This window comes from Acyrthosiphon pisum, chromosome X (genome assembly GCF_005508785.2).
Source record: "Acyrthosiphon pisum isolate AL4f chromosome X, pea_aphid_22Mar2018_4r6ur, whole genome shotgun sequence".
Classification (NCBI taxonomy): domain Eukaryota; kingdom Metazoa; phylum Arthropoda; class Insecta; order Hemiptera; family Aphididae; genus Acyrthosiphon; species Acyrthosiphon pisum.
In genome coordinates, this window is record NC_042493.1 from 36143396 (window position 1) to 36160699 (window position 17304).

At 29.3% G+C, this 17304-nt stretch overlaps 1 protein-coding gene across 1 annotated transcript; it reads right to left on the reverse strand.

Moving 5' to 3' along the window:
- Positions 1-14607: 14607 nt before the first annotated feature.
- On the reverse strand, positions 14608-15279 carry LOC103309863. Its single transcript, XM_008186444.1, has one exon. The coding sequence runs from the start codon at positions 15277-15279 to the stop codon at positions 14608-14610; it is 672 nt and encodes a 223-aa protein (XP_008184666.1).
- Positions 15280-17304: the final 2025 nt, after the last annotated feature.

Below are 17304 nucleotides of genomic sequence, written 5' to 3' on the forward strand. Positions count from 1 at the left end.
AAAAAAAAGAAAAAAAAGGCAGATTAAACATGGTGTAGAAGCTCCCAGAGGAGGTGCAACGACTATCTAATTTAAATACGTATTCAAATATCAATATAGAACATGTTTAAGCCTATAATATAATCAGTTTATTTTAAAAATAAAGGATTGATATGGTTAATATTACTTTCTACTTCTTAGGTTTGCCTAAAGCGATGGCAACTAAAAAAGGGGGCATTACCATTTCTTCATCCTTTAGAAAAAATGGAAAGTGATAAAGTAGAGGTTTGTTAATTTCAAATTTGTAATGTAATAACTAATAGTAGTACCTACATTGTATTATTTAATTTAGCTAATTTATTTATTTTATTTAGTATAACTTTTAACTATTAAATATTTATAATTAATCATTAATATTATTTACTGTATTTATTGTCTTTTGTTCTAATATGTTTTAAATTTTTTTGTGTGGTATTAGCCATATTACCTATTTAATAATTACTAATTATTACTAATTACAATCTTTTATTTCCTTTGAATATTCGTGACGACAAAATAGTTCCTAAGGTTAATCCACCTTAGATGGTGCTAGTAGGCCAGTCCATAACATGTCGCGGTTTCGTAGCCGTTTTCTGCCTGTGCAAAGCATAGGCCGTTGGGTAACCAGTATATCTTTAATCGTGGTACTAACTGAAAAATTGTAATCATGTATAATTTTTCTCTCTTAATTATTGTATTATTAGCAATAATATAATATTATAAAAATTTAATAATATCTCGTAAAGTTGAAAAATAAAAATACGCTTCTTAGTTAATTTGGACCGTAGTGACATTGTGGGCTGTGAGCATAGATAATAAAGATATGGATAAGCCATTGAAGCTTATCATGCGTTCATGTATTACTATCAATTTTGAGGTTATATGGGTTAAAATGGTAAATACACCTACTATATTTATCATTAATATAATGCCCAAACTACTCAAAACCAAAAATCATAGGTATATTATATTATTATTATAGTTCCATATTAGATATTTAGAATATTTCATATTATACCGGTGGGCGGCAATTATTTGAAGTTTGAACATAACCTTAAATAGTACCCCATGTAGGAGAGAGAGCATTCTTAAAGATATTTTCTCTCTCCCACAAAAAAGAACGCGACCTCATACAGTGTTAATGTAGCCATGGCCTATCCATATCTTTATTATCTATGGCTGTGAGTTAGTTCCAAGAATTTTAAAATTAAATTATTTGTTGATTATGTAAAAATATTTAAATGTTTTCTTTTGTATGCTTATCACTTATCAGTTATCACACTGGTTGCGGCACAATTATAATATACACAATTCACAGTCGCAGTCACAATTCACAAATTAGTTATCATTATATTTTATTATATTTATTTTTTTTTATTTATATTTTCGATAGGCATTGCCGATATAATAATATATCTCTTGACCACGAATGTGCAACTGACTAATGTTATGACTACAGTTTATAATACCTTCTACAAGTTCTTAATTCATTATGTATGGTTCTGGTAAACGTAAAGGAAGCGATGAAAAATCTCGAATAAAGAAAATAATATTATTATTGAATTCTGGTGAGTTTGTGACAAATGTTTAAAAATTAACAAAATGTTTTCAAAATAAAAACACACAAACAGATGAGAATTACCTAGGTATGAACAATGAACATTGAACACTACAACTTCAAAGATCGATGACATTTCAAATGTGCCTGAAAATATATTAGGTACCTTGGTACAGTTTTTATATTTGTCTAGTTTAACAATATTATGTACCTACGTATAATTAATACACGATTATCATTTTGAATGGAGGACTTGCTCCAAGCGCCAATCAGTACCTAGATAATCAAATCATAAAAAACCAATTCATAATTATTAGCCATTAGGTAGGTAGGTATAATAAAAATCATAACATTACACAAAACAAATGTATTTAAAATGTTGAATGATTTTTAATTTTTTAACTTTTACAAATAATAAATATTAAGAACATTAAACAATTGTTATTCATATTTAATAATTTTACAAATTAATAGTAATATAATATCATAAATCATATAACAAGTAACCAACTTAGTATTTTAAAATATTTAGGTACAATATTAAAAGCTTAAAATTAAATTATCACAAACAAAATTAACAGGTATGTAAATAATGTCTATCTATGAACTCATAGCCATAATATATAATTTTATATATATTATTTAGACAAAATATATTTAAACTATATTCACCTTTGATTTGTGTAAGTTTTTCCATTTGGGGTATAGTGAAAGGTACTTGGGAACTGTTCTATTAAATTACTTAGATTCACACACCCCATAGTGTGGTGGTCCATTTTTACCTCAAAGGCTTGTACATGTTCATCATATTTAACAGTGGTAAATTTATTGTAAATTAAATAAGGATAATCATTATCAGGTAAAAAGTATATGAATTTAATGAGAACAAATAAAGGCATATAAGATATGTCAAGTATTAGAGTCATGTTTTTTAAAGAATATTTAATATTTATCACTTCTACCCACGATACAAATTTTGCAGAAGTGAAATCATCAATGTTTGGATTGTCAATTGTCATTTTTAATATTATTAATTGTGTCATTTGAAATATTTAAAACATTACCATAATTAATTTCAGATGATAAAATTTTTTGTGATATAATTCTGTAGGCAATTTTTAGTTGGTGTTTTAATGTTAAAGTATAACATATATTTTTCCTACTAGTAATTGATGTTGCTGTAATTTTTGATTCCCTGTGCTTGGACTCAAATCGCATTGACCATATATGACATAATGGCCCAATTTTTTTCATTATATTTGGATAACGCACTAAATGATGGTGTTTTGGTCTCAAATTAGTTTTAAATAATTTAAGGTATAATTCATGATATTCTGTAATAAGTGTATTTGATAAAATAGGACATTATTTTGTAATATTTTTTGCTGTAAAAATATCAAAAATTTGTTTTAAAATTATATAAATTGTCCAAAGTTCAGAATTTTTGGGTACTAAATCACCTATCATTAAACCCAAGTGCCTTGTAAAACAAAGCATCTCAGTTGCTGACATTTTAATTTTATTAGTTTTTAAAAAGTCTACTGATAATAATGGCGGTCGGTTTTGATTTTCAATTGAACCATAGTTAAAACACTGAATTCTGTTATTTAATGTTATCCAATGAAAAGTATTTAAAGTTTAAAATAAAATTATTTAATAAAGGAGCTAAATCATAATTACACACACCTTCCAGAACATCATGCATAATATCAACCGAATAATTTTGTGTTACATGGAAAGAAGATATTTGGTTCCAAACACAAATTTCTTTAATACCAGTTAATGATATATCATTAATGTTTATATCTATATTATAATTTTCCTCATTTCTTAACTTATTGTTTTCTTGTAAAGTTTGAAAATTACATTAATTTTTTGAACATATGCAAAATCTGCATGGGTAATTTGCCATAAAAGACTATGAAAACCCTAAAATTGAATGCAAGCCTAAGTTATCTCCAATAATTAAAGCCAAACTAAAATAAACAATTTGACTTTTATTGTCTATCAATAAATTTATACCTTCATCTTCTAAAGAATTAATATCTGAAATTAATTGCTTAAATGTCATTTTATTTCCAAATTGTTTACGATCTATTGAATTAAACAATAGTGCAAGAAAAATATTATTTAATGAAGAACTAAATTCTGGTGGTAAACATGGGGTGAAAGAAATATATACAACTCCTAACTTTTTTAGACCGGCATGTGTCCCCAAAGGGTTATTTGTCTCATAGTCATCGAAATACAAAAAATATGGTATTATAGTTTTATTAGGTTGATTTACTATTTTTTTTTGCCAAACTTCACTTTGAGCAAAACTACTTCTTATATTTTTTTTATTAGTATAGAGTTCATTTAAGTAAGAAGTAACTGTTTTGTATACATTTTTTTGTTCAAAAAATAATTTAAATAATTTATTTAGTGGTATAGAATAAGTATTAACTTCTACAGATTTCATGATTTTGTTATTGTCTTTTACCTCATCTATTAATATATTTCCAATTGGATTTTCTTTAGGTCGAATAAAAACACCTATTTCTTCTAGTATATTAAAACGCTTGTGTTCAGACTTTAGATTATTAAATTGATTATTTACAGCATCAAACATTGATGATATATTTGATATAGAATCACTATCACAACTACACATTTTCAAATTTAAAAGTAATTCTTTTTTTAAAATATTCATATAGCTTTCATTCATTAAATTGATGTCATTTATTAAAGACTGAACCTTATTTCTTGGTATTACCGACTCATTATACTATTTTGATACAAATTTAATTGTTTCAAAAGATACATTTTTTTTTAAATTCATCCAAAACATTTTCATAATTTTCAGGACCCAAGTTCACTGCTATTTCACTGCTATTATTTAAGAGTATATTATTACACTCATTTATTTCAGGGGAGGTATTTACATTAAGTTCTGCAACATAAGTATTTATAAAAATATTGAAGTGACTTTTTATATGTTTCCCATATGAGTTCATAGAACCAAATATTCTACCACATAACGGTTCAACACATATAAATTCTGTTACATTATCAAAAGAATGAAATAGCTTAAAATGTTTCATAAAATCTAAATATGTAGAGAGTCAGTTGAACAAATAAAGCATCTCATGTTGTTAGATATATGTTGAATTATAATAAATATATTGCTTAGATTAAGTAATAATAATGATTAAGTACAAAAAAAAATATGGTTGTAAGTTGTAAAAATATGTAATTGTATGTAGAAATAGAAAATAATATATTAAATTATACAACTATTAATAGATATTTATAATAAACATAGTTTTTTATCGACCTATCTAGTTCATTTATTTTATTTAAAGTTATAATAAGATTTGAAACAAATTGATAATTTTTATCAAACTTTGTATTAATTTAACAAAAATATTGTTGTATGAATATTGCCAAATTTGTCCACTTTCTGTAAGGTAATCGAGATGTAGAGCAAAAAATGATTTGAAACATACATCAACTGCTTTAAGAGCACTCTCTAATTTAAAAAAAATTGTGGTTTATCACAACATAAAACAATGATACTGTCAATCCGTCTTGAAAATTGAGTCCTGGGCCGACAAACACAATGTAGGGTTGCACTGTCTGTTTGATTGATTTATTTTTTTCCCACTTTGCGTCATCTACTTCACGTAGTTGTGAAACATCCTGAAAAATTATAGACATCTACTTGTTTAAAAATGAGTTGACTTTTTTATGAATTTTATGAAATTACACATTTTATAGTAGGTATGTTAATTATTGAAAATGTTTCTTACATTTATGTAATTGATGAACCCTTGTTGAATTTCCAACTTTGATGGACGCCAGTTCTTTTTTGGAATTCACTAAGAACTTTATTTAAGTCAGTTGACATTTTTTTTGACACAAGTGCCTCTCTGTGAAGCATACAATGAGTCCATTCGGCATCTGGGGCTACTTCTTTTATTCGTCGTACCACACCAACATGTTTACCCGTCATCGATGCCGCACCATCAGTAGTTACACCTACACAGTTTGTCCACTGAATATTGTTTTCTATAAAAAAAATTTCTAAAGAGCTATAAATATCTTCACTGGTTGTCGTTGTGCTCAAGCTATTGCAGTACAAAAAATCTTCGTGAATATTCTCGTCATAATAATACCTTATAAATACAGATAATATAGCTTTATTTTGAACGTCTGTACTTTCATCTAATTGAATAGAAAATAGAAATATGGGTTTTGAGCTTAATCTGTTTAATAATTGTTGTTTTATGTTTTCGCTTATAATGCGTCTCTGAACAGTATTATTTAAAGCTGGTATTGTTTTTAATTTATTTGCCGCTTCTTTTCCTAATATTTCAGTACACATATCTATTGCAGCGGGCAGAATAAGATTTTCACCAATAGTATGAGGTTTATTATTTTTAGCAATTCTATATGCTAATAAATATGAAGCCTTCACAGCAGAAACTGTAGCGTGACAGTAGGTCTTCATTGAATTTGTACTACTTTTAAACTGGTTATTTAAGCGTTCAAAATATTCGGTAGGTTTGTTTATTACATTTGGGTGTTTGGTATCAAGATGCCTTTTTAATTTGGAGGGTTTTAAACTTTCATTGGCTAAAATTTCTCCACATACAACGCATTGTGGTTGAACCATTTTATTATTTACATAACGTCGAAATCCAAATTTAATAAAATCTGTACTATAACTACGGTACCTGATGTTTTATTGTTTTGTACTGAACTGTCTGATGGAACTGGTTGGCTAGTACCACTGGCTGTAGTATTACAAATTATAAATTTATCCATTGGGTAAAAATTTGTTAAAATAGTTAAAAATGTGTGTTTAATCGTAAACTTAAACTTTTCGTAGTCTCGATGTACCGCTCGTTGCTCAACTGCATATTATGGATTATGGACAAACGACCGAGACCGATCGCATCGACTAGTGACTAGTCATTAGCACCTTTACCGATAAGATAAAAATTCCATAATCTTAATAACTTTACGTCATTTATTCTACAATACTAGTTATTTATACTATTTATCAATTTAAGACTAAAATAACTGTAATCGTAACCACGAGTCGCGACCCATCAAAAAAATTTCGCGACCCGTGGTTTGGGAAACGCTGCTTTAGAGTTACATCATACACTTACGTACAAACGGGGTCCGCAATCTACCGCAGGTAGATTTCCTACCTAATAATATAGGTACTGCTACGATCCAGAATTTATATTACAGGCAACGAAAAAGTTAAGATAAGTTTTGGACACCATACACCGAATATAGGCTAATTTAAAAGGGTTAAATTTGTTTTTTTTTTTAATCGGATTTTAGTACGGTTAGGTTAGATTAGGATTATGTATACTACTACTAGGATTATGTACTATGTATACTAATACTATTAATTAATTATATTAATCCACCGTATTATATCAAAATAAATTTGGTGTAACTTTGATACTTTAGAGTTGAATCATATAATTACGTACAAACAGCACTGGGTCCGCGATCTACCACAGGTAGATTGACTACCTGATAAATGATAATATACTGCTGCGAATCAGAATTTTTATTCCAGGCAACAGAAAAGTTTGAATAAGTTTTGGAGGTTATCTTGTCGTATGCGCTCTACCGTGTTCTGCCACTCTACAATTATATTTAGATTTTAACGGAAAAAAAAACAAAAAACGAAAACGAAAAAAAAACAAAAAAACAACTGAAAAACGATAACAAAATATCCTAAAAACCAAAAAAAATTTCACTTATTTTTTTACTTTTTAATCTTTAACTTTAAAAACACTTTAACTTGAAATCAGAAATTTTGAATTTTCTAATTTTTATATTAATTATAATTTTGATTTAAAATTTAAATATTATGAATAATTAATTTTAATTTTTAACTTTTAAGTGCATTTCTGTATTGCGCGTTACTATTATAACTTAAAAGTTAAAAGTTATATTCTGTATAATATAATATAATATATTGTTTTTGATTAACGTTTTTAAAAAAAATATTTTCCTAATGTTTCCAAATAATGTTTTTGATAATATTGTTTTTTTTTTATATATATATATGATAATTAATTTTAATTTTCAACTTTTAAGTGAATTTCTATATCGCGCGTTACTATTATAACTTAAAAGTTAAAAGTTATAAGTTCTAAGAATATAATATAAAAAAATATATATACTATCAAAAACGTTATTCAAAAACAATATGGAAAAATAACGTTTTTAAAAACGTAATAATCAAAAACGTTTAAAAACGATATTTTCGCAGGTAAACCGCAATCTGGGTTAGAGAGCATACGACAAGATAGCCGTTTTGGACACCATACACCGAATATTAAATAACGATTTTGTTGCGCCACGCCAAATCTTACAATTTGTGCAGTTGTTTGCCGTGACTCGCATAGGTGGTGAGCAAAGGTGACTAAATAACAATGTATGATTTTACCTTTTTTATTATCTTATAATATATGACAAGTTTTATTACGGTGGACGTCTCCACAAATACAATAATAATATGACAAATGTGCCACTGGGACACTCCACTATACAAATAATAATAACGATAATACAAAGTGTGTCACCAGGGCCATGTACAGTAATAAATAATAATAACAATATAATAGCATAAATTAATACAATTATAAATACAATAATAAGAGAAACAACGATACCGTTAGTGAACAGCAGCTATCGGTAGTTGGAGGCACCGTTGACCAACATAACTTGAGAAGTACGCCAAAGTCAAACAACCACCTGACGTGACGGCACTCACTACTCCGCCAAAACGGCCGCGCCAAAATGTCTGCCCACGAACAGAACGAATGAATGGACTCGGCGTTTTGGGTCTTAACATCGGCGAAAACTGAATATATAAACCACCGCGTATAACCGTCCGTCCAGCCGACACACAAAAAAACGGCTCGACCAAATCGTCAGACAGAATTGGAAATACGCACGATGCGTCGTGCACGACGCAAAAGGACCAACAACAAAACCGACGTAGCCCGCACGCCAGTACGCCACCGGCAATTCGCCGGCTACATCCGCGGTCGGCAGCGCGTACAGCATGACCTCTCGGAGGGAATGGCACTGGGTGGCTAGACTGTTACCACTCGGAGTTGTCAACATCACGGTGTAAGCCGGCCAGCGCCAAAACAGTATCGGTGTTTGAACAGATTTGAACAAAGTTTGAGTCATAAGGAGTTGGTAGATTTAAGGGGCAACGAAGTGCACGGGATCAGCTAGTATTGTAAAAATATTGTTAGTTCATACAACTCCAAAAAAGTGTTTATAATATTAAGGTAGTTGTTGTAATATTTTCGTTCATTCTATCAATTGATGACAAATGAGAGTGTGTACACCTGATAAATACACCATAGTTTATAAATACACAGTGGTTGACTTGGAAATAAAGTAATAGAGGTACTCTAGCTACTTTTAAAATGTAGCGTCTCTAGTATTTTAATAAAACTTACATAACCATGGCGATGGGGGTCTACCCACACTACCCTTTATGGTCCCTTTTAAGAAGCATAATACATTATTAAGAAACACGTACCTATCTATCAATGAATCATAACATATAAATCATAATTTATTAGATGCAACTTAAGGTACTTTTGACTAACAATAAAGAATACAACGACAAACTTTTATATGTAGTATATATAATAATTATACATCTTCATTTAAAAGATTCCATAGTTGAGAATAATTATCACTATTTTTTAGTTGTCTTTTTGGACAGCATACCTCATTTGCATCTCTTCTTCCATTGAGGATCCATGACTTTACATAGTTTGCTGGATTAAAAGCTATTACTGGGGGGCCAACACATTGTATGAAGAGGAGTGAAGTTGTGTAGTTGTGTAGTTAGTTTGTTTCTTTTAAATGTGACTGTGTTATTCATAGCACTGAAAGTCCTTTCACACTCAGATGAGGAAATCGCAATTGTTTTGATGGCCACTAATAATGGGTTTAAAGGTGATATTGATGATACAACTCTAGTGTTCTTATATTCTCGAAAACCTTATATAGTAGATGTTTCATCGACTTGAAATATAGCTGTCAGTCTTTTAACATCTTTATCTCCAAATTGAATATCACAATTATCGGGCCAAGATTTTGGTTCAAGAACTTCCATGTCCTTGAGGAGATCTTCGTATTTGTTTTTGAAAGTATTGCCGGAAGTTGCTGTGTTTGACGCCTGAAATGTGAAAAGTCTAGAGTGCATGTTATTTGCAAGACTTATAAAAATCTGGCCAGAGTTTATTTTTGGTATCTTAGCATAATTTATCAAAACTGCATCGTCAAAACATACCTATTATTATATAATTCACTGAAAAGTTAAATAGCTGACCTTAGTTTGAGTATTAGTATCACTATTAGAACTGTCAAACTGCTGATCTTCTGGTTTAAGATTGGACTTCTATAAAAAAAAAGGTTTACATTAATTACATTACCTATATATTATATTTAGGAGTTGATCATTCATAGTGGTGTTGAATTCCAATTAACCGTAACACATCCCTAATTATTAGTTGGCATTGTGTACTCACCGATATTTTTTCGAACTTAGATGGAGGATTATCTGGATAATCATCATCGATGTCATTTTTTTTTTATGAAATATGACATTAGCGTTCCGCAATCTTTTTTTCTTTTTTCACTCATTTTAGAAATGAAGATTCGTCGTCAACTCGTCAAAATTCATAAGTTGATAGAACAATACAAAATCAACATGAAAAAAAATAATACATAATAAAAATATGAAATAAAATGTTGTTTAAAATAACGTACATTATACAATGATAATAACCGTTATCTATACACCAGCAGCTGCTGGGGTAGAATCAAGTGATCACTGGTTACTGGTTAATTATAATCTTATCACATATACCATAATAGATCTATAAGCCACATAAACCAATGTTACTTATCAATTATCACTTCATATTAGAATTAGATATTAAATATCAATACAATAAAATTACAGTTCACATTTTCAAATACAATTTTGTATTTAATCTTAATTAATAGGTAAGTTTACATAACAATCCGTCCCATGCGTTCCCCTTTAAAAAAGAAGTAGGGGTACGCTAGCGTATCCAAAAAATTAGTTGAGGTACTCAGTCCCCTCGCCCCCCCCCCCCCAAGTCAACCACTGTAAATACATAAAATATTAAACCTTAAATCGTGGTATAGAAACAATTAAAACAAGGATATATTAATTATTTAACCTCAATTTCATGATAACATGGCTTGATTAACAAAATATAATTATTTAAAATCATAGTTAACTTATTACTCACGTTCACATAGGTATTTAAATCAATAAGTATTAAAAATTAAAATTACGAGCTTTTGTCAATAAAACATAATAAATACTCAGTAGGTTCCTATGATCATGATATTTTAGTATTATATAATAAATAATTACTACAAATAATAAAATCAAATACTTTCCTTGCAATTTCACTTTCGGGCATTAGGCTGACGTCAGCTCTAGTACTAAGAGGAGGCTTGAACTTTAATGACTAGTGCGTATTATTAGTATGTTACCCATATAAATACTTTAACCTTCACAGCTTCACTTATATTTTAAGAAAATTAAAAACTTGAATTTATAACTAAAATAATATATTTTAATAATTTAATGTTTACCTCCTCATTCTCCAGTTTTTTATGATTCGTATTATACACATTACACACGCTATAGTAATAAAATAAAATATTTAAAAATTATTAAAAATGAATGTAACGTTTTTAGGTGAGCCTCCCACCGGCCCCACTTGATTTACTTACTATACAAATGCTAGGGCCGCCCTAACTTTGAGGTCTAGTTAAGCCATGTAAATCATGTTCCTCTAAGTCTTATGCACACAAAATAATTTTGATTCAGAAAACAGGTTTGCATATACACCCTCAGTTTCTATTGCACTCGTAAATCTTGACTTTGTTGCCCAGTCCCATGTATTGCTTGAATGAAATCAATGATAGGATTTTGTGAATAATAGTCAATGATGGCGTTATATGCATTTTAGTACAAATTTAAATGAATTAAGTTGCTTTAAAAAACTATTTGATAAATGTTTTTTTTTTTTTTTTTTGTTAGTTTCTTCATGGCCGATCTTTTTTTACTGTTCAAACAATTGATTTATAAGCGATTTGTAACTTATAAAGAACGGCCATGGTATATCCATCTCATAGCAGAAAACTTTTTTAACCGACGAAGACATTGATTTTTATACAATTGTTATTGAAACTATACATATTGCAGCTAAATATACTAATTGTACCAAAAAAGTCGTGTACACATTCAGTCGCTTCACAGCAATCCACAACTACTGCTACATTCAAATATATTGTGCTACACCATATGATACTTATTGTATTGCATTTTTCTTTTCTCATTTTGTATGAATGCGAGTGTAATCCTTTTACAAATTATTGCATATTAGATGCGCCATCATAATAGGATGTTGAATTAGACCATGCCTCTAATTTAAGTTATATTTGTCACATACTTTACAAAATAAATTATAGGTACATCTCATTTCCAATTGAAATTACAGTTTTATCAACGCAAATTAATCTCTCTTTTATGAGCATATCATTTGTGTCACATCTTTTCAAGTCGTTCAGTACTTAATCTATATATTTATATTGTTTTTTATGTACATACTTATTTGTTATATTAATTCTTACCAATATTTATGTAATTGCCTTTGTTAATTTTCGTTAGGCGTAGAAATATATAAATGAAAAAAAAAAATGTGTACAATACACTAAACCAAATAGATTGAGCTTTGACACATAAGTTATGGAATTCAGTATAAATGAATACATTTCAGCCAATTTCACATTAAAAAGAATTAAGATTATAATGTTAGGTTTCAAAATGTATCAAGGTAAAAAAGAAATTGTAAACCATGAGTTTGACAAATATGGACAAGGTGAACGAGTGGTTTTGGAACTTAGGTACCAAATCAATTTGGAAACAGCGAGAAATATACTTCGATAATTATTTTTCTTCACTACCTTTAGTGCAGAAACTAAAACTAGAGAACACCCTAGCTTGTGGAACAATAAGAACAAACAGAAAAGGGTTACCTATAGAGATGTGTATAGATAAAAAAATGAAAAGAAGTGAACATAATAAAAAGTTTTTGACAGATGGGATTCCATGTTTTAGATGGATGGATAATAAAGCCACCCATTTTATATATAATTTGCATGGTTCTGAGGTTATATCTGTAAGCAGGAAAGAAAATAATGGTACTTCAGTTTCAGTAACTATAGTAACTGAAGTCTCAGATTATAATTTATATATGGGTGGAGTAGACCATGCCGACAGATTACGTGAGTTATATGATATTGATAACAAATCTCGCAAGTGGTGGCACAAATTGTATTTTGGTTTGATTGATATTATTTGCCAAACAATTAGCACAAAAAAAAATCAACAGCTCAAGTTCAAAAAAATTTAAAAAGAAGATAATCTACTTATTCTATGCCAAGAGATATTCGTATTGGAAATCTAGTGGAAACACCGGAACACAACGTGAAAGATATGAAGTATGTAGCAATTAAAGTATAGAGTCAAGATCACATTCAAAATGCTCATATTGCAAGGTCCATCTATGTGTAAATGAAAAAAAAACTGCTTTTCTGAGTACCATGAATTATAAAAAACCATCTTAGGCATCTAAAAAAATAAAATGTTCTATAAATTGTAATTGTTTGTATTTTTTCAAAATTAAAATTAAAAAATCCTTAGTAAATCGTGTTGTTTATTTTGTATAGTTTATATGTATAAGAAAAATAACCTAAATGCCTGATGGGACTTATACGCCCAGACCGTAAAAGACTGACGGAACTTTTGAGTCCCGGGATGAAATAAGGATTAAGGATAAAAAATAATAGATTTTTTTTATTTTTAACGTTTATTTTTAAGTTTTTGTCCAGTAGTTACACACAAAACAGTTTGGCAGTGCGTGGTTCCGGATTATGTCCGCGCCCCGCGGTGATTAGAAACCGCTTACACGGCACTTGAGTAGTACATATTTAAAATGTTTATTGGACGCTCTTTCCGTTAAAAATGGTCCGGAAAACAGAATTTTTGTTGTCCCGCCAAAAAAAGCGGTCCTTAGTACACCTCGCAGCTGCAATAGGCACGTAAATCGTATGGTTGATATCGTATTATTTTTTTAGAGCCCAAGTCAACCGTGTGCCCTTTGAAAAAATGTCTTCAAAAACTTTATTTACTTTGGAAGAAGATATAATTCTCGCAGAATTTGTTGGTAAACATTCATGTTTGTTTGACTTGAGAAATTCGTTGTACAAGGATGAACATGTAAGAGAAAATGTGTGGAAAGAAGTGTCATGTATTTTAAAAACAAAAAGTGGTAAGTATTTTTTATTGATGTACTGATAATTATTTGAAAAAAAAATATAATTTAACACCTAATATTTCTTAATATAATTAACTATATTAGTATTAATTAGTTATTAAATCACTTATTTCTATACCTAATATTGTTATTATTATAAATAAAATTACATTTTTATATAATTTTACTATATATCTTATATGTAATTGAATTAATAATAATAGTAATGATAAAATTCAATATATAATAAATAATCATGAATATTGTTAATTATGTTTAGAAATATTATTTAATTATTTCATAAAAATGTTACAAATTATTTACATTATAAATAATTATAAAAAAAAACTTTCAAAATAACAGTTATTAATAATAAATTTGTGTTCCCTGTGTTCGGCTGTCTTGCCATGAAACTGCTCCTTGTTCACTATTGAAAAAATTTGTAAATTCATCCCTTACCAAAAATCCTTCGAAATTTGCGTAACCTCCAGATTTAGCAAGAGACATCATGTTCTTCAAAGGTTGAGGTTCGTTTGGATCATAATTATAATAATAATTAGGCACGTTTTCTAAATAACTATCCCGGAGAAGATTATGGAGGCAACAGGCTGATAAAACTAGTTAATCAGTTGTTTCGGATTTCAAAGAAATGGGAGTATAAAAAACCCTAAATACTTGGCTTAAAAGACCAAAACTATTTTCTGTAGTTCTCCGAGCTCTTGACAAACGATAGTTGAAAATAATTTTTTTGTTATCATTTCGGGCTTCTCCACGAGTGAATGGTCTCATCATATGTGTCTCCAGACGGAAAGCTTCATCGCCGACATGAACAAATGGTAAGCTTATTTCCGAATTTGGAAGTTTTTTTTCTGGCGGAAAGTATTCTTTTTGTTTAATTAATTGGTTCAAACTTGATTTTCCAAATATGCCACTATCACCTTCTTTTCCGTACGAGCCAATGTCGACATAAATAAATTTACAATTAGCATCCACAATAGCTAATAAGACAATTGAAAAATAGTCTTTATAATTAAAAAACAAAGAACCACTCTTTCCCGGACAAAATATTCTAATATGCTTTTCATTGATTGCACCAACACAATTTGGAAAGTTCCATCTATCCCAATATTCACCTGCAATTCGTATCAAATCTTCTGGCGATGGTGATTTTAATAATTTACCAGTTAGTCGTGAACTCAAACTTTTTAAAACCAACTGTATGATACGAGTGATATAACTTTGAGATATCCTAAACGCAAATGCCAATGACCGAAATGATTCGCCGGTAGCCATATATCTATAAAATATAATTATTTAAGGATTTATTTTCAACGAAATAATTATTTCTAGTTATTTATAATTTCTAAGGAGTTCGCACTTTCCACGTATCGACCTGATAAAATTTAATTTATTTTAATTACCCACTTGCTGCTAGAATTTGGAATTTCGTGGTACGATTGTGACTATATAGCACAGACCATTGACATAGAGCAATAACTAATAAGTAATAACCATACACCTATAAGCTAATGGACAGCGCTTAGAGAAAGAAGGTACGATATAGGTAGAGTGAGCAAGAAAAGAAACTAACTAGTAAAATACTAAAATGTACACAGTTCCTTTGGGGGCTATTGAACAAGACGATCCTATTGATGCTTTTTTCACAAGTATGGCATTAACGGTAAAGCAGTTTACTCCAGAATTAATAATTCAAGCTAAATTTGATATTCTTCGTATTGTAAGTAATTTAGAATTAAAGAATAAAAAATTAAAAGAAATTATGCCACTCCCTCAAGTTCCACAGCCGTCTACTTCTTCAAGCTACGAATTTCCCACAACAGTCAACCCTTACCAAAGCTCCGAAGAAAGTTCGCGTCCAGAGTGGGTAGATTATAATTATTCTACATCCAATTCGTTTGATAGCCAGCAACAAGATAGTGAACAACCAGAGGAATATTGGATTCATTCTCTTAATAAGTAGTTACCTTATACTTTATTTTTATTTTTTAATATGACTTTATAGTTTAAAATTTATTTTGTATATCTATTTGTTTTTTCTAAGTTTTTATTTGATTTGTTTTAATATTATATTTTATTTATTTAACTATCATTAGAATATAATTTTGTTACATTTTGCTACGCATATTTCACCATTATATAACATAACTTATATACCATTATATTAGGTATATCATAATTTTGTTAAACTTTTTATTTAAAAAAAAATATATACTTTTCTTTAAACTTAATTAGGTATCTAAACTTACTAATTACATGTTATATTAATTAAAATTTAAGTATTAAATTATACAAACAACAATTTTTTTTGATGATCAAAGTGAATTAATTAAGTAGGTACCCACTCAGTCTTTGTTTAGTACTGAAGATATTCACTTAGTGAACAAAATACGTATTTATTTAGCAAAAAAGGTAAGTATAGGTACACAATAATATAATATATCATACCTATTTATAAAATGTCAAAACTTTACCTTAATGTAACTGATAACTTCTCGGCTGGTGTTATTGGCTGTTTAACTCGATTGTAAGGATCACTCTTGATGTCATCTTCAATGATATTTAAAACATAATTAAATTGATAATAACTCAATCGAAAAAATTCTCTGAATTTGGTTTCATCTTTAAATAAATGTTTCTCAATTAAAATGTTATAAAAGACCTCAATTTTTCTTTTGAGAAACATATCATGAATATTGTGATTTTTATTATTCATTACATGTTCGATTATGGCTGTTTCTTCGTCGATTTGCTCTAAAAGCATTAATTTAATAAGCATTTTTTTTTCTTACTGCGCAACATTATAATTAATTGTAAAATATGCACCAGTAGGTATAATATAAATAGACGAATGACTTGTTAACCGTTCAGATGCACAAGGGAAACTGGAAATGAAAAAAATTGGAAACTGTATAATAAAATAAAATACGCCGTGCGTCTCTTGCGGCCATATTTTGTATTTTCTAGGGAATTCGTCATTGAGCCGTGCGGCTCGTGCGGCCGAAATTTCGGCCGCAATGCGACAACCGCATTGGCCGCGCGTCTACAGACGCGTCCTAAGGAATCGCACCTTAAATATTATTTTAGTAATTTAGTCGACGGTTGCCGGATTAAGTGAAACTGCCGCCCGACAATAATTTCAATCGTAATGTTATCGTCGAGTGGCTGGGAAAATAAGCCGCGTATTATAGGCGCTATTGAAACTGTATTCACGACAATAAAATTATGCCATGCCACAGCCCCGTCGTTAGTCACTGTTAATGTCAGCAGGGACGGATCCGGGGGGGGGGGGGCTAGGGG

Excerpts from the sequence above, each read along its gene's own strand:
- LOC103309863 (XM_008186444.1), bottom strand. The coding sequence starts at position 15,279 with ATGGCTACCGGCGAATCATTTCGGTCATTGGCATTTGCGTTTAGGATA.